The sequence below is a fragment of the Bradysia coprophila genome, chromosome IV, assembly GCF_014529535.1.
Source record: "Bradysia coprophila strain Holo2 chromosome IV, BU_Bcop_v1, whole genome shotgun sequence".
Taxonomy (NCBI): domain Eukaryota; kingdom Metazoa; phylum Arthropoda; class Insecta; order Diptera; family Sciaridae; genus Bradysia; species Bradysia coprophila.
In genome coordinates this window covers 14,431,525-14,455,947 of record NC_050738.1, presented here as the reverse complement: position 1 = coordinate 14,455,947, position 24,423 = coordinate 14,431,525, and the positions used below count along the sequence as shown (strand labels likewise).

The following is a 24,423-nucleotide window of genomic DNA, read 5'->3' as shown; positions in this document are numbered from 1 at the left end:
CTATCATTGTACACACTAGAATCACACAACAGACGTATGGAGAGTTCGAGGGCGAAACTGTAGTCATCATTTCTAGAGCTTTTCATACACATTAATCCGTAATAAGTATAATTAACCTGAATTTTTGGAATTGTTGGTACCACTTGTGGCTTGTGGTCACGACCTATTTTTGGGAATTTTTAATTCCGAAAAATAGGTCCTCCCAGTGGAACAAAATTTACTTTTTCTTCATATTGCTGTCGATGTCGATTTCAATTTTTTTATTCATTAAACCACCGGGAAATGTGTCACTTCATTGTCATGAGCGTTAAGACTCATTTTCCGGGGGCTTAGTGAGTAATAAATCACTTACGTAATTGTTTGGAACTTTGTGTTTTGCCTTGTGTGGTTGTATACCTCACCTTAAGGTCGAGTTGGCAAAATGCTTGACAAAATAAAAAGTTCCTTCAAGGATGTTATCTACTAATCACATGCAGGAACGATCAACTGTACTATTCTCCATTTTTACGTGTTCTGGAAAAGCTAGCCGAAATTAATCTCGCAAAAATTCAAATTGTCGACGGTCTCACCGACGATGATTCACTCTTCAATCGACATAACTAAGCACTACAACAAAGTGCAACGAATGAGACAAACAAAAAAAGTTGATGAAAAAATCAAACGAATCTAAAAATTGGATCTACTTAAACAGAAATGATACAAATTAAAAAACAAAAAAGTTCTTTGTTTGAATAAAAAGAAACGAAAAAAGTTACTTCATAAATATATTATTTCGTAAAATGAATAAAAATTTGCATTTAATTAAGATGTATCCACATCCTCTGGATCGACTATCTCGAAATCTTTTCCGGTTGATGAACGTTGCGAACTTTCTGATTCGCTTTCCGACGGTGATCTTAAAGCAGATATTTGAGAAAAATTATTATTTGAATCAAACGAAACATAGCTGCCGTTTCCTGTCAAAGCTGTATTTATATTGAAAGCTGACAAGCACCGAATGGAATGTCGCCATGTCAAGCGAACGTTAAAAAACGATCTTCGAATTTTCTTTGAAGTCTCTTGAAAATTTCCACAATGTTATTGTAATTCAGCAGAAGCTTAAAGCGTTTGATATGAAACGAACACTCTGTGGTACAAAATTATATCAAGCCTTGGTTAGAAATTGATCGTTTAGGCTTTCCTCATATATGATCGTAATTGGGTCTACGCAGAACTTTATTTGGTCCACTGATGCCAGAGGAATCAAATTTAAATCAAACCAGTTCGAGTCATCCTAAAATCATTCGGTAAACTCTACTTGAAATGAAATTAGGTTTATATCTTAAAGTAACACTCTTGTCCGCTGGTCTGCTTGATACAAAAGACGTTAAATATCCTCAAACGAAGATTGTTTGAAGACTTGTCAACCAAATTGACAATCAATCATCAGCACTACAATAATCGTAATCAATAAAACAAGGAAGAGACAGTTTAGCAAGAGACAGAAGGTTAAGTTCTTTGGGCCTTTTGAAATTTTATTGCATACCAGTCCGGCCCTAGGAAGATATTCAATTGAATTTACAACCAGAACATTATCTGGACATTTTAAACCTAGAAATGTGAAACTACTGGACTGGTATCTTCTACTGAAACTGTAACCAAATGATAAAAAATAAAATCCATCAGAGCGAGAACAGTTTGTCTTTGGCGACTTCAGCTCAAATTAAAAAACCGAATGACTTGCGTGACATTTATAATTGAAGAAAGCATTTTTCGGCGCTAAACTTTATAAAAACGGAACTCACCCCTTTTTCTCTTCGTTCGTCTCAGCAGGTTCGTTTGCTGAAACTTTAATCAATGGTTCTGCTTCCGTTTCCGTGTCATTTTCTTTAACGTTTTCAATTCTATCGGATCCCACGGGAACGTTGACATCTTCTTCAGCATCACTGTCCTTATCTTTTTTGCGTTTACGTTTCTTTTCTTTGGATGCTGCACCGTCAGCCATGTAGTCGTGCTGCATTGTCAGTGAAATTAGAGTTATTCGAGTGAAAACTTTAACATTCAAATTACTTTATAAATCGGCCAGAATGATGCGAAGAATCCAACATCTTCGGTCAAGTTTGGGAACAGCCAAAAATGATGTTTGGATCTGGTCAATAGCCAAATTATACAGAAAACAATAAAACGAAGCACAACTAAACCAAGAATAAAGACCAAAAATCCAGCAGCCGCAATACTCAAATAGTAAACTCCTTTCCTGTGTGGGGGAGTAAAGTTTCAGTTGAGTGAATTAATGAATAAACCGAAACTACAAACCTTAATGACGGCGGCCACAGCGGAAACAGACAAATGACGATTGCTCCAAACACAAGTAATGCACCGAATAACCAATAATGCATCGGTATCGGATCGTAGATCCAAACGTAGGCCTCGCCACCATCAACAAACACTTGATCCGGATGCATGTCCAATCGAATTTTGCGCTTTTTCTTTTCTTTGTCCTTTTCCACCACTTTGTCTTTTTTACCTTCAACATGACTACTTTCCGCATCCGTCACCTTTTCCTCTTTCTTCTTTGTGCTAGCAGCGGAGATTTCCTTCTTCTCATCATCGTCGGTCTTCTTTTCGGCCTTTTTGCCCCGTTTCAGTTCTGCCTCCGTGACCGGAACTTTTTTAGCCCGATGGAAGAATTTGTGCACCAGCATCGAGTCCAAAAATTCGATGGCAATTTCTCGTGTGGGAAACAAGCAATTTTCACCTTGACCGAATTTCGAAGCCATTAAAGCGTCAAGTGCCTTCGATGCTGGAAATGTGGAATTCAGATAAAACGAATCACAAAAACTATAACGGTTTGACCAGACGAACACCCTTACATGTAAAATATTCGACGTTGTGGTTCAAAAATTTCGTCTTCTTTGTTGGTACATTTTTCTTGATCCATTTGGCTATATTAAACTCATCCTTGGTTGGCTTTTCCACCTCTTTCTCCACACCTCCCGGTCCGGTGTATTCCTGGAAAGAATATTGGACGAACTCTTAATAAATTTGATTCAACAGTAGCAGTTGATCACGCGCGCCTAGAGAACGTTGCAGATCAGTCCGTAGAGCAAAAATTCTTAGTCACTCTTACTGACAATAATGTAGCCAACCGTCGATTATTATTTGAACTATGGACCGTGACGACTGATTAATACTACGCATAAGAGACATTGCTGAAAATGTAGTTGATATAGAGATGAAGAAAACCGAATAATCACCGTGGAAGATTAGGAAACAAAATCTTAATTGCTGAGCGACGACATAATCATGTAATAATTGTGCAAACATGCGACTGTAATGAACGACAATTATTCCATTGGAAAATCTTAAAGGAATAACTCCATTAAACCAGCTAATGCAAGACGATATATTTCCGTAGATGTATCCCACTATGAATTCAGTACACGAAACAAAGGCTCAACATCACATGAGAATAGAAAACATAATTTTCTGAAGCACGAATGAGTCCCGTTATTTTTCTACTCTACATATCGCTGACATTATAATTGATAGATCGTAGTACAACTAAATCTTGCCAACGCAGAACAAACCTTTTGGAGTGCATAATCTGGAAAGTTGTATGACGAATCGTACACATCATTTTGTTGGACAAAAAATGTGTTGAACGAATCAATGAACCACGTAGCAAAAAATACTAATTTTAAAAAAAAACAACAATCTTCACGACACGTTATCAATAAGAATTCTAACAAAAATTTGCGAAATACTGTATACAAAGTCGTCATGTAAAGTAAACATTCCGTGTGGCGAACATATGTTAATACGGGAAAATTAACAAACTTGATCGTTAGCTTCACAACACAATTTATGCAAATGGTTTAGGTGCTTAATAAACTCAGAGTTTTGTGAATTTTGACTTACATCCTTTCTTTTTTTATTTGATTTCCTCTTCTCGGACATTTTGTGTGTATTAAATTTTCTGTGAGACTGATGTGTGTGAATATAGTGGAGGTTCGAAATAGAAAATGTCAAATTTGTGGCGGCGCTGGCGCAGAGAATCTTTTCTTCGTTCGTGTTCCCATAATGTACGTTCACATTTTGATTCCCGCTATATTCAAAAATATTTCAGTTTCAGACATCACTTCCTTTTGAGTGGAAACAAGCTGTCAATTTTGAATGGAAACCGCAGAATAATCGATTTCAGCAATTCAAAATTGAAAGTGTGTTTCCAGCTTTAGCTTTTGTGATTCAAGTAGAACCTGAGGCCGAAAATACACAAGCAACTTTGCGTCTCTAAAATCGACAATTAAGCTGCGCGCTTTTTCGGCCTTACTTTAACATGGGTAAACCACGATCGAAGTTTCAGTCAAATATCCACAGAAAAAACGAGCCTGACATGCTGGTTAAGTGATTAAGTCACTTAAATAAAAGGTCAGTTTAGATTGTGTTACAACCATAGAGTTACACTCGATAGGTATCATGGTGGAGTTGATGCTGATCGGCACCCAAAAAGTATATGTGCACTAAAATATTTTTTAAAATGACAGCGCCACCATGCCATCTATCGAGTGTAACTCTACGGTTCCAACAATGGCAACTCATCCCAAGTACATAAAAAAGAACAGAAGTTAAATATTGACCTTCACGACTAAGTAGTCCAAAATTCTCATATAATTCAGTTTTTTATGTTGGTTACTGCGCTACGGAAGTTTCATACAAAATAGGAGGCCAAATGACAGTTAATAAAATCTGTGGTCTTGGAGTGCGTCAGGCTTTTCAACCAAGGTTCTGAAAGAACAGGTTAAGACAACCACGGAGGGGGGTGAAACCAAATTTTAAAAACGCATTCACTACACTACACATAGTCTGAGAAATCAACTTGAAGAAAATGTTTTTTTGGAAAATTCATAATTTTGTTTTTGTTAAGATGCCCTTTTCACATAAACTGCGCAAGTTGTGTGTCACCGCTTTCGTCATCAACTCAGAAGAGTTGTAGTAACCTGTTCTCTCAGAACCTTCCTACTAACCACTTAGCACTATTTGAAATGAATGATAACTTTTTCCAAGGTTCTGAAAGAACAGGTTAAGGCAACAATGGAGACGGAAATTTGTTCGACGCACTCATGACATTGCGTAAACATTCAACTTGAAAATGTTTTCTTTTGTTAAGTCGAAATCGTCATTTAAACTTTTTCAAACTTGGTTGGAGCCACACAGAAATTTTGATGCCATTGCCTTCGTGATCAACTCAGAAGTGTGTTAACATCTTCTTTCAGAACCTTCACTTTTCGCAGATATAAATTTTGCTATGACTTCAATCTTGCATTTGCGAAGCTTATTTTCGGCGAATAACTTGTTCAAGATCAAGGCTTCCAATTTTCTTCTAGCTGGTCTAGCTTTCGAAACTTTAGGACCATGGTGTAAAGAGACGAAACAATTCTTTCACAAACTTGGCAATATGCTTATTGAAGAATCGGGTGATATTCGCGCCAAACATTTTTTGTGTAACAAAATTTCTCTAGCCATACAACAGGCGAATGCTACCAGCATTCTTGGAACACGCCCATCCAACAATCAGCTAAATGAAGTTTACGAATTATAAAATATGTAAATACTCATCACATGTAAAATGATCATGAATTTTCGGTAAAAATAAAGAAAATACTTGTTCGTCGTATTTAAGCCGTGGCACTTCTCTATTATGATATTATCAATAAAAACCATTACAATGGCAGAAGTAGTGTAACTTTCTTTACATAGCTCAATTTTTATTTAATAATAATTTTCTCTGAAGAATTTTTTTCTCTTGCCGGCTTCCAATTGAGGAATCATAAGTCAGGTGCAAACCTATTTATGTAGATGATGTAAACGATATTGATGCATATTAGACAACTTTCTGAAGAACTTCAACTCTTTACATTTAACGTCGAGCTTTTGGCAATAGGTTCAAAGTTTCGGGATAAGCGATAAGTTCACTTGTACCAGGGCATTATGAAATCTATTATATGTCACTTGAGTTAATCTTTATTTTGAGTTCAAAGTCATCAGGGGACAATGCTAAATTTAAAAAGCACAGCGAATCCGTCATGTATCTGCAACTTGTTTTAAATTAGGATATTACGCTCTAAACGTTTAACAATACTGAGTACTCATAAACAAACCCTTGTCGATGAATGCTTGAAGATTGGTTATTTGACATCGCATCAACAACGAGCAGGAACACAACAACAGCATTATCTTTCCACGATTAGGAGGCATTTTTAATCAAATTTGATTTATCTTTACTATAAATAACTACAGCAGAGCAATAGGTTTTTGAGATAAACCAATCAATTGTTATATAACGTAAATCAAGTGGACCAAGTGGATGGCAGATAAAAAATATTATTTAAACAGTAGCCTCAACGATACGTCGTTCAGTTATTAATTTAATTCTAAATTGCCAACATGTACAAGCAAATTATTGCTCTAGGTGTCCTTGCAATCGCAGCAGTGAGCTATGCTCAAGTAACTGGTTGGACCGATTGCGGTAAGTTTATTTTTTTTTACTTTATTCTTAAAAATAAATAAAATAAAACGAAAATAATAAAACACAGGAAGCACGGCAATTATTCGTTCGATTAGAGCTGGCCCATGCACCACAACACCATGCCCATTCGTTCGAGGAAACACTTATGACATTGAATTTATATCAACAGCAAGTGCGTTTTCTCAACTTTCGTTTTTCTTGTTCGAATAAAACTAATTGCCATTTATTATCCAGCTGCTGCTGCCACCAGTCTACCATACATTGTAAATGCTACAATTCTTGGTCAACCATGGACTATTATGGAAGGCAATGGTTGTGATCAATTAACATGCCCCACCGTTGTAGGTCAGGACTTCACATTCTCATACCGATACACTGTGTCCGAAATTTTCCCACCGGTAAAAATGACAGCTTTTTGCTTTACAAACGACAGACGAATAACCATTTTTTCTACAGGTTCCAACCACGGTTACCACTTTCGTTACCAATCAAATCGGACAAATCGTTGTCTGCTTCCATCTCCCAGTTCAAATTGTCTAAACACATTGCAAAATAAATGTTAACCCTTTAAGTGTAAATCGTTGTTTTACTATCAAAGTTGGCCCGCACTGTACTGACCAACAACGACTCGGAGGTGGAACATTACGTAGGTTCCACTTGAGATGATTTTTTTAAGTCATCATCCTCAAAGAATAAAGACTTTTTTTCCTCATCAGAATAACGGGAAATTTCTCTCACGTAAGGGAAAATTTTGTATACCGACCGACACAACTATTGTATGCATGTGTATTGTGTTGGTTCGCCTTACAGATGAAACAGTGGAAATACAATGCAATTGTCTTAAACGTATCTTTGAGAACGCTAGGCCAGGAAAACACTGACCTTTGGAACTTTTCATTGCTGCTTGATGCTGGCCAACAAGGCAAAATCATCAATCTACAAAGACTGATTTTCTGCACGATTTGAACAACCAGCAGCGCTTTCGAAAGATAATGACTTAATAAGTTAGACTTATACAATTTCACGTGTTATCTTGCAAATACACCAACAAATATTGATATCTGAAACAACTCTTGACGATACTTTGTACTTTCGATAAACGTTTCTCCGTCATTAATCTAGAGAAATAGGTGAGAATGGTACGAAGATTATTATCATCTATCCAGATCTAACAACATTTGAGACAAAATTTAGCAACTTTTTAGAAAGCCAAATTTTAAAGCCTCAACCCATTATTATTATCGAGGACGTATACCTCTGCGTTGAAAGTTCTATCTAAGAACCAATTTAATTTAGACAGCAACTGTGTTCCTACAAAGCCAATTAAGAAAATGAAGAAATTTTATGGACAATTCCCCGAATAATAAACGATTATCACGGAAAATGTTGTTTTTTCGAGTTTTTACACCTGTTGGAATGAAAAGACACTCCGCTTCAGAATCACAAAACGCTGTAAGGAGAATCCTTCTAATTTTTTCACCAAATTTGATACCCAATATCACCTCACTCTTGGTCAACTTATGAACATTGATCCGAATTCCATCAAATGTCGGACCGAACTTGTACAGAAACGGTATGTGGGAGTATTTATGGAACATTCATTATAATACAAGCGACACATGGGTCAGCTCAGCACAGCATACCACCTTAGCTAAAATACCCTTTTATATCTATGGAGAGGCAAACGTTCATTAGAATTTCTGTATTGTTTTTAGCATGACATACACTGACTTCCAGGTAAATGTGTCTTCAGGTAACCTAAAATAGATGCGACAGATGCTCCATACAAATACAGCTTTAGCAGATAACATACCTGGAGACAAATTTACGTACAACATGTAAGACTTTCAACTCCTTTTTTGTCAGTGTAGTAAAGCCATGCAGCAGTGGTTGATTTGACGATTTGGCTTTTTTGGCATAGCACTGAACCAAGCAAGCACAAGAACAGAGATTTCAAGAGGGACAATGGGGCCTCATCGACACAGTAATCAAAATTCCTCAATAAATTAAGTTTTGGTACTGCGTCGCAATTTTCCGTTAAAGGGGCCGATTTTCCGTTAAAAAATATGTTCTTGTGCTGGGTTTAGTCAGGGATTATTTTGGGAAAATGTAATTGGAAAAATAGGAAAAAGTATGGAAAATTGTGAAAAAAATTTAGGAAAATTTTTCCTACAGTGAACGACATCTCAAATGTCTCACTGTCAAATTTTTCTGAGAATTTTATTGTGTCATTGCAAATTCACAATGACATTCTCTGAAAAAAATGACAGTGAGACATTTGAGATGTCTTTCACTGTACCCAAGTAGCATTTCAGAAAAAATAACTTATTCGTTAAAATAACGTTGTAGCAACGTTGCCACAACGGTTGTGCAACCGTTGTTGCCCGGTTATAGTTTAACCTACGTCAATTAACCGTTGGATAACCGTTAAACAACGAAAAAGTTAAAAATTATAGTTGCTATACCTTGGTAAAAGCAAAATAAAATGATTGAGTCTGGTTTTTGACAATTCAACTGTCAAAAACCAGAATCCAACATTTTATTTTCCTTCTTTTTCCAAATTTTCCCAATTTTTATGTTTTTTCAATTTTTCCTATTTTTCCCAATTTTTCCAATATTCTTTAGTTTTCCCAGTTTTCTTTAATTTTTTGTGAGACATGGTTAATTGTTCCATCAATTTTTATGATTTTAGCTAAAAGTAAAGGTTGATTTTATGCAATGTCACATTCTCTGCTGTTTTTTATTTGAATTTGACTATTGATTTTCATCACGAAAACCGTTTAACTCATCTCAATCAGTTGCAATGAAAGTGTACAGTAGTAGTTTAACACTGCACATTTTTTGAAAGCAACCACCGTATTTCTTTGTCGTTTTTACGATATCCAAAATACAACAAAACAACAGATTTTTGATGGAGTGAAGTACTCAACGGTTTTCGTAAGGAAAATCGAAATTAAATTGACAAAAAACGCAACGGGGAAGTTGACCATGACTCCATCACATCGAATCAAATTGTTGACAACCAAAAATTATTAAAACGGAAAATTTCTTCAACCTTTACTTTTCTAAAAAGCATAAAAATTGATGGAACACATGTCCCACAAAATATTTCTTTAATGTAAAATTCACAGTTCCGAATTAAAAAAATGCTTGTTTGATATACTATTCTATTTTAGGTGAGAAGCCAATATTTAAAAAAAATTAGGAAAATTGGGAAAATTTAGGAAAATTGGGACAATTTAGTAAAATTAGAAAAATTAAGGAAAATTAGAGTTATGATTTTGGGAAACTCTTCGGATTATTCGTTTGAATCTGGACAGTCGAAGTATTGATGTAAGGCATTAAATGTGCAATTGTCACATAAGACTCCAGACCAGACTGAGTGTTACAACGCACATCGTGTGCCCAATGAAGCATTTTTTGAACCGTTGTTTAATACAACGTTTTTCACAACCCACCAACTTTAGTAATCTTTGTTATCTGGTGATTCCGAGTATATCTAACAATTTTAAAATGCAAGTTTGATCATTGAGAAAAGCCAACACCAAAAATTTTATTTTTTTATTATAATTTTCAGAGAAACGATAACGTTTTTGCAACTTTAAATCATTATCATACTTCTAAAAGAAAATCCTAAAATTCTTCGGAATTCTATTTTAAATGATTAATCTGCAACAAATAAACAAATATTTAACTGTTAAGTGTAATTATACAATTGTGCTTGCAAAACGGTATAAAAAAAGAGTTGGGAGACCATTTTCATATCATTCTAGAATCTGATCAGTCCGCAAAAGTTCTCTTACCAAGTGAAAGTGAATTGCAGTATTTTTCGAAATGATTTCCAACAGCCTCAATTTTTACTGCATTATATTCAGTTTATTCGTTGCAACTCAAGCAGTTGATGTTTATTTTTACGAACATGCGGGAAGACAAGGTAATATATTTTCGATGGACCCAAAGGTAGCGGTAGACAAAATTAATATTCCTAATTCGATCTTCTGCATCTTTACAAATATTTAGGTGTCTATTTCATATCCAATACCAACGAAGGTCTTTGCTATGAAATGCATTCCATGCTGAACGATCGCGTTTCTTCTCTTGTGACCCCGTCGCAGATGTGCTTGGATGTTTATGAGCATGGCGGTTGTACAGGTAGGAGCAGACATTTTGCGGCTGGATACTCCGCGACGTATGAACTAGGAGGCACCGAGTTCAACGATATGATAAGCTCGTATGGAATATCAAGTCGTGGAAGGAATGGCTGTCAATAAAATACTAACATTGGAAACGTCTGTTCATAATAATTGGTATTTGGTCTCAGTTTCAGTGATGAATAAATGATGACCTTTGTATAGTAAATTGTTTGAATTTGGGGGGAGGGCTGACGTATGCCTTGCTTTCAGTTTGTTTTGCTGAACGTCCTTTTTACGTTAACCTGTCATCTGTTATCGATAACGACGACAAAAATAATGCCAAGCTCTGGGTAATTATGGTCTTTTATACAAGATTTGAAATCAACAAATTAACTAGTATATTTTAGCTGCACCCAATGCCTACAACTGAATGCGAGAAGGCAGCATAGCTGCCTTAACCATCACTCTAGCTTTCATTTAGTAATTGCGTTTGTTACATTTGTTAAATTCCCGTGTAGTCGAGCTATTTTAGAGATCCCACTAAATTTTGTTAAAGGATAAATCCGGTAAGGTCGATCTATTAGAGCCTTCGTTATATTTAGTTAAAGGACAAATCCAATGAGGTTGAGCGATTTTAGCGTTCCCGTTACATTTTGTTTAAGGGCAAATCCGGTGAGGTAGTTCTATTAGTACCTTCGCTACATTTCATAAAATTTGTAAATTTGTAAAATAGCAAATCCGGCGAGGTCGATCTATTTTAGCGATTTTGCCTCATTTCGTTAAAAGATAAATCCTGTGAGGTCGATCTATTGGAGTCTTCACTACATTTTTGTTAAAGGGCAGATCCCATGAGATTCCATTAGCAACTTTAATTCATTTCGTTAAAGGGACAAATCCTGTGAGCTTGATCTGTTAGCGTTATCGCTACATTTTGCATTTCGCGATCTGTAAAACGTCAAATCCGGTGAGTTTGTTCTATGAGTGCTTCTGCTAAATTTTTTAAAAGGACAAATCTTGTCAGGTCGATCTATTACGGCCGAATTAAATTGCACAACAATTTCTTGATTATTAATTAATTTGACCAACATTTCGTTTGCACCCGACTCCACCCAACGCTGATTTCGGGTGAATCAGTGGATGAACAAATGAATTGAAAAATTAATTTCAACGCACTCTGATATGAAAATATCGTGAATCATTAATATACGACGCTGCGTTTGAATTGTAGTTGCCACTTAAAGTTTTGAATTTTCAGCGGACTTATGGCGTGAATAAGTTCACCTGTACATTTGGCAATATATTCAATAATGTCAGACTTGTTTCTATATGTAAGTCAAAAAAATTATAATTTTGCTCGAGTTTGTGCAATCAACATAATACAAAAATTATTTAGACCCACCCGCAACGCACTTTTGCAACCGAATAGTTGATGAGTTTTAAACTGCCGACTGCTAATACATTTAATTTGCAAAGACAGACTGTAACGCACATTACTAAATTTAAAACGATCACACGCGATAATATGTTATTATTACACCTTTCGAATATTTTCGCGCTAACAAAAATACGCTCAAAATTGAAGCACTTAGTACATTTATCTCGAGCATTGGTTTTTGTTTAAATTTTCGCGCCTACAAAAGCGTACAAACGATGACACAGTTTGATCTAGTACCTTTAGCACTGCCGTTTGACGTCTTAAAACGAAAAACATTTTGTTGTTGTTTGCAAAAATAATAATAAAATGTCGCTTTGGAATGAAAAACGAATGAATGCAACAAAAAGTGTTGTGATTTATGGCAAAATGTTGTGCAATCGATAGGCTCTATCAGATTTCAGGTAATTCAATTCATTAGAAGATGTAAAACAAATAATTTATTGTGGAAATCTTTTAGCAAAATATGATCCTAAGAGCACATAATCGCTCCAGGCAGAGGCTTCGGATATTGGATGTTTTGCCCCAATCACTGCTGTGGCGCTCACACTCTAATTATTAGTGCGCCCTAAAGTGCTGGAACTTCTTTCGTTGCAATATCTAAATTTGTACAACGAAATTTTTTTCATTTAAGAAGCAGTGCGCCATATACTGAAGAATGTCACAAAATTTTCGTTTACAAATCTTTTCATATCTCGGTCCAGTGACTTCGATTTGAATCCGTTTGTTCTGTGACCTATCTCAACTTTATATTTAGAAAAAAATTGCCGAAGTAACCTATAGCCTTAGACGCCATCTTGTGGACGTACTGAGATCAAAGTTGGGCCTCTGTTTCGACATTTAAACCACAATTGCTCGGAAACGGCACCAAGGATTTTCTTGATATGGAGCTCATTTGAAAGGTCTTTTAGAGTACTTTTCATTAATAATAGCCGTTTTCAATAAAGTGGAAAATGTTGAATGGGATACGAAAAAAACGATTTTTTGTACCCAAAAAAACAGGTTTTTTCGCATTTTGCGGCACTTCTTCCACCGTGAAGTGCCGTAAAAACTTGATTTTCAGAATCTACACCCTCGATTACCCCTTAGTAGGCACAAACCGCGCAGAAATCGATCAACCACAGCCCGTAATACGCAATTAAAAAGTGCAAAATTTTGCACTTCGGCGGCCATTTTGACAGGCAAAACGACATAAAATTTTTTTTTCTCCACCACCATCGTGTTCAGCGCATTGAATACTACCAAAATCAACGAAAAAATCGTTAGGTCCGTGTCGAAGGGCCGGACCTAAGGTAGGGCCCTACTATCAAAAATCGATTCTAACGCCTATTTAGAGTCATCCTGTGAAGTTTCAGATTTTTAGAACCACGCAAACGCCCTTTACAGGGCAAAAGCTAAAAACGGCGCTTGTGTAATAAGAGGGGTTGAAAATACTTTGATCGATGAAAGTAATAGACCCAATAACAAAACTGGTCATATGATGTCATGTTAAACCTGTGGAAACTGTTTACTAAATAGTGTAAAGTTGTTTAAAATTGTGGTCGGCTATTGTATCGGTTCTGAATCCGTAGATCGCAATGGACAATCCCTTCGTGTGTCAGTAGGTGCGAGTCCATGCAGATAGAGCCGCTGTCGTGTAGGAGGCTCAATTTATCAGCGATGTTCGTTTACGACATTCTGAGAGGTCGTTTGGATTCACCTGTCCTGCTCTCGAAAGTAAAAGTGAGTCAGCCGGTTAGGGTGTTACGCAATGTGAGTTACTTGACGGTTGTGAAGAATCGTACGAATTATGGGTTGTTTGAGCCCGTTAACTTCATGTCGAGGGTTTTCAATTTGTTCGCGCACCTTTTCGACTATGAGGTTACGCGTTGTGCATTCCGTTCTGCAGTAAAATCGATGGAAGTGACTGACGAAATGTTGAGAAGCCATGGGTTCGTTTTGCCTATGAGATGATATGTTTTTACGATTGTTCCATTGCTACGACTTCTATATAACGTTTATTCGTTCTCTTTTTCATTTGCACCGATGGACCGTAATATTCATCATCAACACATGAATACGACGTGATTATGGACGCTAAACACTGCTAGCTTTGCACGGGTTGTGATGCGTATTGACGATGAAACAGTTTGAGACATTGACAAGGCAAAGGTGGTTGGACGCTTCGACTACCTTAGGTGAATTCACTTGCTTAGTAATAGTGTGAATTCCTTGAGTTCTCTTTAAATGTACTAGTTGATGAGCCAGTAAGCTTTTTGCGGCAAACAAAACTACTTCTCCGTTAACAGAAACTCTCTAAGTACCATTTTTCCCAAGATATATCACTTTCACAAAAATCCAATATGGCCGCCGGCAGCCATTTTGTTAAAGACCGGAAATAGTATTGACGCTTTAAAAAAAATCATGAAATTCGGTCAAAATTTACTCGAGATATTGACAAAATACACCACGTTCACTGTACTGCCGAGTAGCGGGATATGAGCTCACTCCAAGGGACCTAGCTCACTCTGCGGTTAACCAAATTTCATTGAGACATTTTTTATTGTGGATTCGTCATCTATGTCCTTACCGTCTGCTTCGAATTCCACATGTTACCAACGGCATGGTGTTCTTATAAGCCCCCAGTACTTCGTACGGGACTAAAAATACTTTCAAAAGGAGACATGCATAAAGCATGTGCGCGGTGACCTCCGGTAACAACAAAGGAAGTCAAAATATTTTGTATCAAAATCACTAGGCATTAACAGATTCAATGTTTATGTCACGACACGTCTGACGTTTGTAAAAACTTAAAAGTTTATTGAGTAGTTGACACCTAACCATACTCAAAATTTTACGAAAGCTAGCTTCATGTTGGTCAAAATTTAGTAAGAAAAGGTACGACAATACGATAATCCAACAAATCGATTGAGGAAAAGAGAATCAACCTCCTGTACTCCTGGTCTTAATATCAATGGAAGAATAAGTAGTAAATGTGTAGCCCCAACTATTTCAGTTAAACAAATTTATTTACCTCGGAACATATTTCTTTAACCTTAAACTGGTCGTCGGTCGAATGACTCGTTTCCGATCCTCTCGATGTTTGCGCATATCCATCTCCCTATGTCGCACATCTTTCGGAATTTTCTTCGTACTGAAACTCATTTGACGATTTCCTGAACCGGTAACCGTATACTTTACGTCTTGATCACGGCTTACTCGGTCGCCTAAAGTTGACCTATGAAATGAGAAAAAAAAGAGTTAATTTCGCCCACGTTAACCCGGTCAAATATCCATACCTGTCGTTTCTATTTCGCATAGCTTTCACTTTGAACTCATTGGTTGGAACTTCAACCATTTTCGGTTCACCGTCATCGCTCGCCTCATCTTCATCCTTTTCCGCATTTCGTTCAGCGGCCGCATTTTTCTTTTTGATTTGTTTGTATTGTTTCTTCACCTCCTTCGACCATTGCCGTTCATCTTCGTCGTCGGAACTGCCGTCACGTTCGGAGAACAGATCATCGTCGGAGCTCTTCGCCTCTTCATCTTCGTCCATCAAATCTTTCAATGTCTGCTGTTTCTTCAATTCCTTCAATTTGGATTTGTCCAGTCGACTCAACACCGGCGTCAACATTTTATACTCATCCGCATCCTTGTCGATTTCGAATTCAGGATTTTCAAACATTGCACTGAATCGATTATCGTCAAGCAAACTGGTCGTTGGTCGACCTTTCTTCTTTTTACCGCCCTTTTCGTCCATAAGTTTGAGGGCGATCTCTTGATTGACTTTCGGCAGATTCGATTTGATGGTGAGACGATTCGGTCGGCTGGATTCGATTTTCTGTCGAACCTTCTCTTTGCGATATTTATCGAACTCGAACGGTTCGACAACGGACCGAGCCTTATTATACAAACGAATATCGATAAAAAAGCTGCAAGGAAATATCATCAATGGAATTCACTAACATCGCGATATGAGCATGTACTAACCCGTGCATGTATGCTCGCAGCAAATTTGTTCCTTCCAAGTGTTCCAATCCCAACTGCTCCAATTCCTGCTTGGTAACGAATTTGTAGTCGTCGTAGATGTTCTGAACAGTCTGGAATTTGGAATGAATTAGATCAACCGATAGAGCATCGAATGCTTCAATTTATTTACCTCCGATTCAATTTCTTCCGTTAAATTATCTAAGAATGAACACCATCGCGGTGCTGGACCCAGACTTGGTATGTAGTACGTTAACATCTTGGAGGTTTGCTGTGCAAAGAACATCATACCGGTGTTCGGTATCGTACACATGTCATTAAACTTTGATTCACTTTCTATGTAGGCTATCTGCTTGCCGCTGCTTTCGTCCCAAATCTTCATAATGGCTTCGTCCATTGAATAGACTGCATTGTTTGACGGATTGAAAGCGATTCGTTTGATTTTCAACTTGTTGTAATGATCTTTCACCAGCAACGGTTGATTCGATCGAATATCGTAGATGAGAACATGTCCCGATTGCGTTCCGACTCCCATTTGCAGTCCATTTTTGAATTTGATTGTTGAAATGGATGGAAATGTAGTCAAGTTCGGTACTTTCATGGCCACATCCAAAGTGGCACATCTATTTTTATCCCGAGGATCCCATGCTTCGACTGTTCCTTCATGGGTACCAACGCACAACAAATGATGTTCCGGATTGATGTCGCAAGCATTTACGCTTTGCTTCGATTGAGTCTCGAACGATTGCATAAATTGTCCTCGTTCCAAATTCAAACGATAAATTTCTGGTGATGCACCAACGAAAAATAGATCACATGTCGGTATGTGGTAGCCCATATCGTAACCGCATCTCGGAATTCTTAGTCGATAATGCCGGCCGTGTGATGCATGAAATTCAATGTAACGATCGCAGGAGAGAAATACCTAAAGGTAGACACATCATGTTACCGACAGCTGGACTTGATGGTTAAAGTCGGATACTCACCATTTTACTGTAGTCATCACTGAGCACCTCAGTACGAACCACTTCCGAATCGAAACACCGTTCAAACTTTATGGACAAGTTATTGACTTCAAAGCATTTCACACGGGGTTTATACGTTCCAGTTGCTATGATAAACTGTTGATCCGGTGACATTTGAATTGTTCCACATTCATCGGGCATGTCAAAGTCCTGAATCAGTTCGATACGCTTACGAAGATCCACATTCTGCTTGAGAGCTTTACGGCGTTTTTCATCTGTTAACCACTGTTAATCGAATGCAAATGATTATTTTTACATTTCTGCAAGAATTTTGTAGAACTTACTTCTGGGAGGGACTTTCCAGCACTCAGGTTGTAGATTTTAACGTCATTTACATCAGTTACAAACATTTTGAGTTGTAAACTATTTAATCATTGCAGAGTTTAATGGGAAATAAATACAAAATCGAGAGTAAAAACACACAGCACGTGTATTCACTCGTTGTTTTCACTTGACAGACTTTGACAAGTAATGTGTCAACCTTTCAGAAAATTTACCATAATTTTTAACTCCATCTTTTGGCGGAAAATACCATAAAATTTTTGAGCGGCAACGATTTGAATTTTTTTTCTTGTCGTTGGTAACGAAATGTTCGATTTGTTTTAGAATGGATTGGGTTGTATTATCTGTTTTCGACAATGAATGTTAAAACATATGAAGTAAAAGATTTACCTTCAGTAGATCAAATCAAATAATTCCATTTGACTGACAGTCAGGATATAACAACGTAAAATCGATATCGGTAATCCACATGACAAAGTCTTCTGCTTTAAAAATCAGCAACTATGTCTTCCGAACCATCCTTTTATTCGTCTACGAAAAGTTACAAATTATGAACACACTCGTTTCGTTGATGTTAATTGATGATCAATGTTTCGGTTTACTGGTTTCAGCACCATAGGTAGATCAAAGTCCAGTGCACTTTACAAAAATCGAACATTTTTCGCGACAATATTTGCACAGAGAAATGTAAACAATATCATAGACAAGAATCAAGAAGACTATGTACATTACGTACATTACTTGAACAATGTTGGGTTGATGTATGTGAGCAGACTTAAAATACGGATAGGTCACGTAACACATCTTTTATTAAATGTAGACTTGAGGAAAATATCGCGAGGAAATATCGAATTTAAGCTAATTCGAGCATCGATATTGAAATCATGTTTTAAATGTTGAATGAAATGTGTGACTCAAAACTTGTCCGTTAACGATTTCTATGATAGTACAGTCACCGACTTTAAAATTTGACCCAATTTGTTTCAGCTGTTTTTCAACTGATCCACTCATACAAAAAAGCGCTTATAAATGTTTATACAGTGAGACACGCGCGTGATAGTGATAAAATCGTTTGAGGACTTAAGGACATTTTGTTTGTGTGGGTGAATCAGCTGATACACAGCTGAACCGAAATGCGTCACTTATTTCAAAGTCACTGACTGTATAAATACCAAACCTAAAGTCGGTGAATGATGAAAATGTAGGCTAGCGAGATGTAGGCTTCTCGATGTGATTTTATTAAAACTTACTTACTGTGTGTGTTACTTGTTGTCAATGAAGAAAACTATGTTGAATTCTTTGCTGTACAATAAATCACCCCTTGTACGAGTTAATAACTCATTTGTTTAATTATCAAATTTACGCTTAACTCATAACGACATTTAGTAGATCAGCTGAACTTGACTAATTCGAAATTGATGGATTAATCGAGCCATATCCAACAAAGTATTCAGTACAGAAAATATTATCACATTTAAGTGTAACTAATTAAATCGATCAACAAGACAATATTTAAGTATTTTTAAATACAATTTTTATTGACTTGAAGTTATAACAATCTGTTTATTCTCAACAAGAGATCCTCAATGACTCGTGACTTAAAGTCAATAATATACAATTCGTTGTTCATTAAGTTCATCGAGATTTCGGGAAATGACTTTACTTTCAATATTACTCTAATATGCACATTTGAACGATCTGAACTCAATGGACAAGATGGCTCAGTGATAACATACTAGCCTCCCACCAAAATGATCCGGGTTCGATTCACTTATCAGAAAATTCCACATGGAATTTTTCTAGCGATTATATCGCGTAGATAACGTCGTAAAGTTTTCTCAGACTTTAGAATTTGGTTGTTGTAGTGTTGCTCAAATACGATAAATTTGTTTGCATACGTATAAACAACTGACTATCCTCATAGAGATTTTTGACATGCTTCGAGCGAGGCGTGACTCGAAAGTCAGGTTAGGCCGGTGGTGCAGACTGCACTTGTTATTGATCGTAACAGGCGGTTGGTGAGGTCTTTAAAAACAAACATATAAACATTTTGTGGTTCAGTCCCATTGGAAGGAAGGCCCATTGTAAGCTTAATATAACACCCATTTTCCACAAACCTCTCAGACTTAGACTAAGATCAGCCAGCAATGATAATGTGTTGAATTACTTCTTACTTGAGCTTTCGATAAAGTTTCTAATCAAAATCGAGATAGTTACGCTGGTAGGTTCGCCGTCCAACAAGATTTCTCCAAGCATACCTCAGCTCAGCATTACACATGTGGAAAGGTAGAAAACTTCCGTCCGAAATGAAACCTTTCTTGTTTTGCAAGAAATTAATATTGTCGATTCTCCCATACACACTCCATCCCCATAAATAAAAATAGGCACAAAATTGTCCATTTGCTACGGTCTCACCCTTTCCAGTGTTGTAAATTCTCTCGGGTGTAGAATATTGTGTCATGCGTTGGAGATCTAAAGCTGGTGATGCACACGATAAATAATAACAATTTGTTTGCATAGGGTACGACTATATGCAGCTGTTATGGAATCATTTTGACTTATTACTATACGGGACTGTTACTATACGGGATATTTTGATCGATCACCAGCACCACGTTTGATTTTTTATTTTTTGAAAAATCCTATAACTTTTAGTAATGTGATGAATAAAACAGTTTCCATTCAGATATTTCTCCAATCCAATTTCTCAGTGGGGGATCAGCACCAAATGCTCCAAAAGGCAGGAGAAATACAAATTGAGTAAGCGAGTTGATGTAGGTCGCTATTTCGAAGCACGTTCGAGAGATACAGGCCCAATTTAGCACTGACCTGCACTACCATTTCTTGGTATTCAGGTCCGTCTACAAACGAATAGTGTTCGGACATTACATCCATCTCATTAAACGGGTCACGAGAGCCCCATGGTCTCATGTAAACGTATGGATCTGGAGTCTCCTGGAATACAACTTGCTCATGGGCGTTCGAACCAAACAGACCATCAGCGAAGGCCTATGCCGTCGATGATAGCTTGGTTGAAAGAAAAAGTCCCTAGAGGAATATGTTGATGGAAAAATTGTTGGGAAAGCAGCCTGGTAACGTTGTGCGAGCTCATAGAAATTATTCCAGGTAATAAATGACCCGCAACATCGTCCGCAATATTAGGGAATGACACATAGCGACGTTCTGCCTCGATTGTAATTCAGCAGAATTTGACTATGAATTTCATCGGAGACTCGCCTTAATTCTGGCAATTCTTCTTCGAATGGGTCAATATGGGGCGCATGAGGCGTCTTTAATCATGTCGAAAATGACTTAAATTAATAGGAAAAACCTGGAATTGGAGACGTTCTAGAAATCAAAGCCAAAATCCTGTCGATGATCCTCTGGTTTCCCAACTTGTTAGCAAACCAACTGCTGAACTATTTGAACTTTTCATCATCTATTTTCAGCTCGTACATCCAAATACTGTCTTAAAAATGTCTAGTCTGTCTTGTCATTGATTTATATGCAGCATTAAATAGATTCCTCTTTTTCGGGACTCGGAAAGCTACAACGGCACTGATAAACTCTGTAGTCCCTGGTATACTTCTAACGGGTCTAAAAAGAGACATCCAGTGGTCATCAATTATTCGTCGATAAAGAAATTTTTTAACGTAAACACGTGTACGCTGGTAGCTAAAAAAAAGCTCTAACTCCTAACACCTACACTGCGCGAGTGATAGGAAGACCAATATTCAAGAGCAGTAGATTGCACATCCAGTCCCTGAACCTGAAATGCTGCCATATTTATTTAACTTAGAGGAATATGGATAGATATAGACGTTTCTGTAGGGGACATCCAGTCATTCAACATCAAATTTATTTATAAGGGATATTTACTACAAACTACACACTACTTTACACACAGCGGATATAAAACATTTGCAATGAATTCGCCTATATTACGCGAGAGATATCACATTTAAATTAGACAATAGAGCTTGCGAAATGAATTGAGAAGATATAACGGATTTAACTAAAGTGTGTGTTCATTTATAATGCAATGCAATTATTCAACCTGAACTAGAACTTGAATGGCGATGACGGCACCAGCTGCATTTGATGTTACAGTTTTATTGTACAAATATTGTGTAATCTCCCAAGTACATTTGTATCCATCCGCATATTATTTCAATTGACTTAGTAAAGTTTTCCTCTCCGGCTTGCACTTATGGCACTTTAATTCACCTTTTCCATATACAGTAGGTCGACAGTGTTATAGAATTCGAATAGACTCAAGAAAAGTTTATATGCAAGCTGTTACCGGAGTGACCGTGTGTTTAATTTTCTTGTGTTCTTAGCTGGATAATAATACTCTGTCGTTGTTCAGTTTCAGTATGAAAAAAATGGATTTTTTTCTGATTAATTGCTTAAAGTTTCAAGTAAACTAAAAACACCCGTTTGATAAAGTGTGAAGTTTATGTGACCAGAAGTGTTGCGAATGAAACAGCTAATTGAAGGCATGGTCAAGTAAGATTTACAGTCAATGTGTAAATTGTTCCTGATTTATTCGTACGTTTAATCTCGCCGAGGTCATTCGGTTCAGGGTCAAATCATGGACCTATTATAAGGTAGACAAGCAAACACAGAGAACGTTTTTTTGGAAACATATCATTCACACAACTTCAAGCTCCGATTGACAGCTGCCAAATAGAGTATTATTTTGTATGAAAACATTTTTCAGGCTTTTTGACAGTGCAAAAATTTGTATGATACACTGTACAGTTTCAGCACTCTATTTAGAGTAGTACTCATGCGTGAAGTGTCACAACACAAATTGAACCTGTCATCTATTGTGAACAGCGACAACTAACGCAAAATTTGTCATTTTTCAAGTTACACATTCTTTTCGCATAAACGTTCTTCGTGCTTCCTTGTCTACCCTATATTATATCAATGGGTCAGACTTGTCGATGGATTTTGTTTTTGCAAAGTGTTTCATGGAGGAGTTTTTACATTTATGAGCATTAAAGTGAGTTTACCTTTGCAAGAACCGATAATATTCCAACACCGCCAGTGCAACTATAAAACAGCAATTTCTCTCCTAATATTAGGTAAAATGCATTACTATGCCATGCAGCGCTTTATTCAATTAAATGTTAAAATTCAATTGTTTAAAACTGAACGAGTATGAGTAAATGTACCTATGAGAGCATATAGCACATAAAATACATACACATGCAATCTAATAACATTTCACAGCCAAGAGTGATATGTACAACATTGAACTTTTTTTTTAATGCAATGAAAGTACCTCTTTCATTAAAACTAATTATTTTGTGTAGTGTAGGACTCGGTTTTTTGTAATAAAATTTTGCCAGCAAGGCTTTCATTGTGTTAAACGGGATTTTATATATGAAAAAAAAGGAGAATAAATGAAAAAAGTGTTGCTATTCATGGTGGAAAAGTGAAAATAAACTGGTGGTAATTTCCGCTAAAGTGGATAAAAGTGTTGCAAATTAATTCAATTAACACATTATTGAATAAAGGATTCAGATAGCATAAATTAGACATATTGTTTATGCCAACGGAAAGAACCATTTTTGCGGATATGAAATGGAGACGACTAAACAAGTGAGGTTAGTAACATCTTTTATCTAGAAATATTATAAACAAAGTTGCACACATCTATACGCGCTGTTCGATTGGTTGAGTTTGGTGTCGTTTACGATTGTAACCATTTTGGCATTGACACCAATGACGGTATAAAATTAGATTCTTGTCAAAATTTAGTTCTCAATTAAACCTTCAGCACTTCAGATCTTTTGCTTTTGAAAATAAATGATCCTGAAATCAGGGCCACAGAGTCTTGTGGGCTTTAGACACCCAGTCACTCGGCTTGAACAACGTCAAATCCAAATTTTTGGGTGCTCCCAACACAATTCAAGTATGAATGTTACTCTGAATGGAGTGCTGAAACTGGACAGTACATCGAACAATTTTTGGCAGTGCAAACAAAATTTGAACATATTTTCATACAAAACACTCTATTTGGCAGCTGTCATTAGACGCATTCTTGCTTGAAGTGCGTTAGTTCTACCTTATTTTTATGGAAGGGTGTTCTGATCCTATTTGACCGTTACGCTAAGAAAACTCGACACAAAAAACTTGAAATCCTTATGGAAAATCAAAATGTTTGTCCTTTGTACTGACAATCTTAACATTAGATTTTTTAGGGTATTCTTGCTTATTATGAGGTGCGACAATTAACCAGATGTTAGTTTTGACGATCTGCTGTGAAATTAATGAACTAATTGAGGAGGGTTGTACAGGTTAATGTTTCTACATTCGCATCTACAGGCTTTAACATTTGAAATGTCTCACTGTCATTTTTTTCAAAGAATGCCACTGTGAATTCGTAATGACACAATGAAATTCTCAGAAAAATTTGACAGTTAAACATTTGAAATGTCAAAGACTGTACTTGTACATTGAAATTGAACAAAACCGAAAGGATTGAATTTACACAAGACTGCGACTGATCCATTCGATTTGTAAGATATGTTTTGAGTCTAATCCATTAGACATAATTAAATGTTATTTGTTTTTTTATCGTGGCTAATGTAACTTATTGTTGTACCTTAAAATTGACGCAATCCCAATGGCAATCTATCTATACTATTCATGCCGACAAAGGTATCGAGAAAATGCCCGGATAAATTTTTTATTTAGAATAAACTAATGAAATAAATGGAGAATATCTCTCAAATGTTTTGTTTCTTTATATTTAGGTACATCCTAAATGTACAGAATACCTTGTGCAAACGAAGCACGATGATGTACTTTTACTGATTTGATGCAGTCTAGTTGAAGATTAATAAAAAAAACTTGTACCTATCCAAATACTACAAATAAATCTCAACATCGAACAATAATTTCCAAAAGCAGTGCACAATCCTTTTCGATTCGTCTTTTTTTTAAATAATCTATTCCTGTAATCATTTTCTTTTCATAAGATACTTTTCCGCTTTCCTTTTTATAATATCGCAACAATTTAGCGTTCAGGTAAATAATCAGAAATTTTTTACAATATCACAA

General features: G+C 36.5%; 4 protein-coding genes and 1 long non-coding RNA gene across 7 annotated transcripts in view; 3 read left to right on the top strand and 2 right to left on the bottom strand.

Moving 5' to 3' along the window:
- Positions 1-753: 753 nt before the first annotated feature.
- On the bottom strand, positions 754-4,023 carry LOC119066445 (translocation protein SEC62). 2 transcript variants are annotated; one of them, XM_037168943.1, is made up of 6 exons: positions 3,901-4,023; positions 2,853-2,991; positions 2,296-2,782; positions 2,050-2,236; positions 1,785-1,993; positions 754-895 (listed from the first exon to the last, which is right to left on the bottom strand). In XM_037168943.1, exons 1-6 carry the CDS (start codon positions 3,937-3,939, stop codon positions 802-804), a joined length of 1,155 nt encoding a protein of 384 aa, XP_037024838.1. In that variant the 5' UTR covers positions 3,940-4,023; the 3' UTR covers positions 754-801. The 2 variants fall into 2 exon arrangements, with proteins under 2 accessions (XP_037024838.1, XP_037024837.1); XM_037168942.1 differs by lacking the exon at positions 3,901-4,023 and adding an exon at positions 3,570-3,881.
- A 2,327-nt stretch (positions 4,024-6,350) lies between these two features.
- LOC119086059 lies at positions 6,351-7,086 on the top strand. The gene is made up of 4 exons (XM_037196634.1): positions 6,351-6,508; positions 6,576-6,680; positions 6,743-6,906; positions 6,965-7,086. The coding sequence occupies exons 1-4, from the start codon at positions 6,427-6,429 to the stop codon at positions 7,046-7,048; spliced, it is 435 nt and encodes a 144-aa protein (XP_037052529.1). The 5' UTR covers positions 6,351-6,426; the 3' UTR covers positions 7,049-7,086.
- Positions 7,087-10,288: 3,202 nt separating this feature from the next.
- LOC119066443 lies at positions 10,289-10,862 on the top strand. Its single transcript, XR_005085749.1, has 2 exons — positions 10,289-10,442; positions 10,529-10,862. It is a non-coding gene; the product is annotated as an uncharacterized LOC119066443 (long non-coding RNA).
- A 4,200-nt stretch (positions 10,863-15,062) lies between these two features.
- Positions 15,063-17,524, bottom strand: LOC119066127 (nucleolar protein 10). Its single transcript, XM_037168413.1, has 6 exons — positions 17,349-17,524; positions 17,026-17,289; positions 16,212-16,964; positions 16,043-16,152; positions 15,352-15,984; positions 15,063-15,290 (listed from the first exon to the last, which is right to left on the bottom strand). The coding sequence occupies exons 1-6, from the start codon at positions 17,412-17,414 to the stop codon at positions 15,083-15,085; spliced, it is 2,034 nt and encodes a 677-aa protein (XP_037024308.1). The 5' UTR covers positions 17,415-17,524; the 3' UTR covers positions 15,063-15,082.
- Positions 17,525-22,339: 4,815 nt separating this feature from the next.
- The window catches only part of LOC119066128 (sodium/hydrogen exchanger 9B1-like), a 45,222-nt gene continuing 43,138 nt past the window's right edge, over positions 22,340-24,423 (top strand). The window contains exon 1 of one of the 2 annotated variants that reach the window (XM_037168416.1): positions 22,340-22,964. In XM_037168416.1, coding sequence (XP_037024311.1) covers positions 22,942-22,964 — 23 coding nt within the window. In that variant the 5' untranslated portion in view covers positions 22,340-22,941. The remainder of the gene's footprint in view (positions 22,965-24,423) is intronic. The other variant, XM_037168417.1, reaches the window with a different exon arrangement.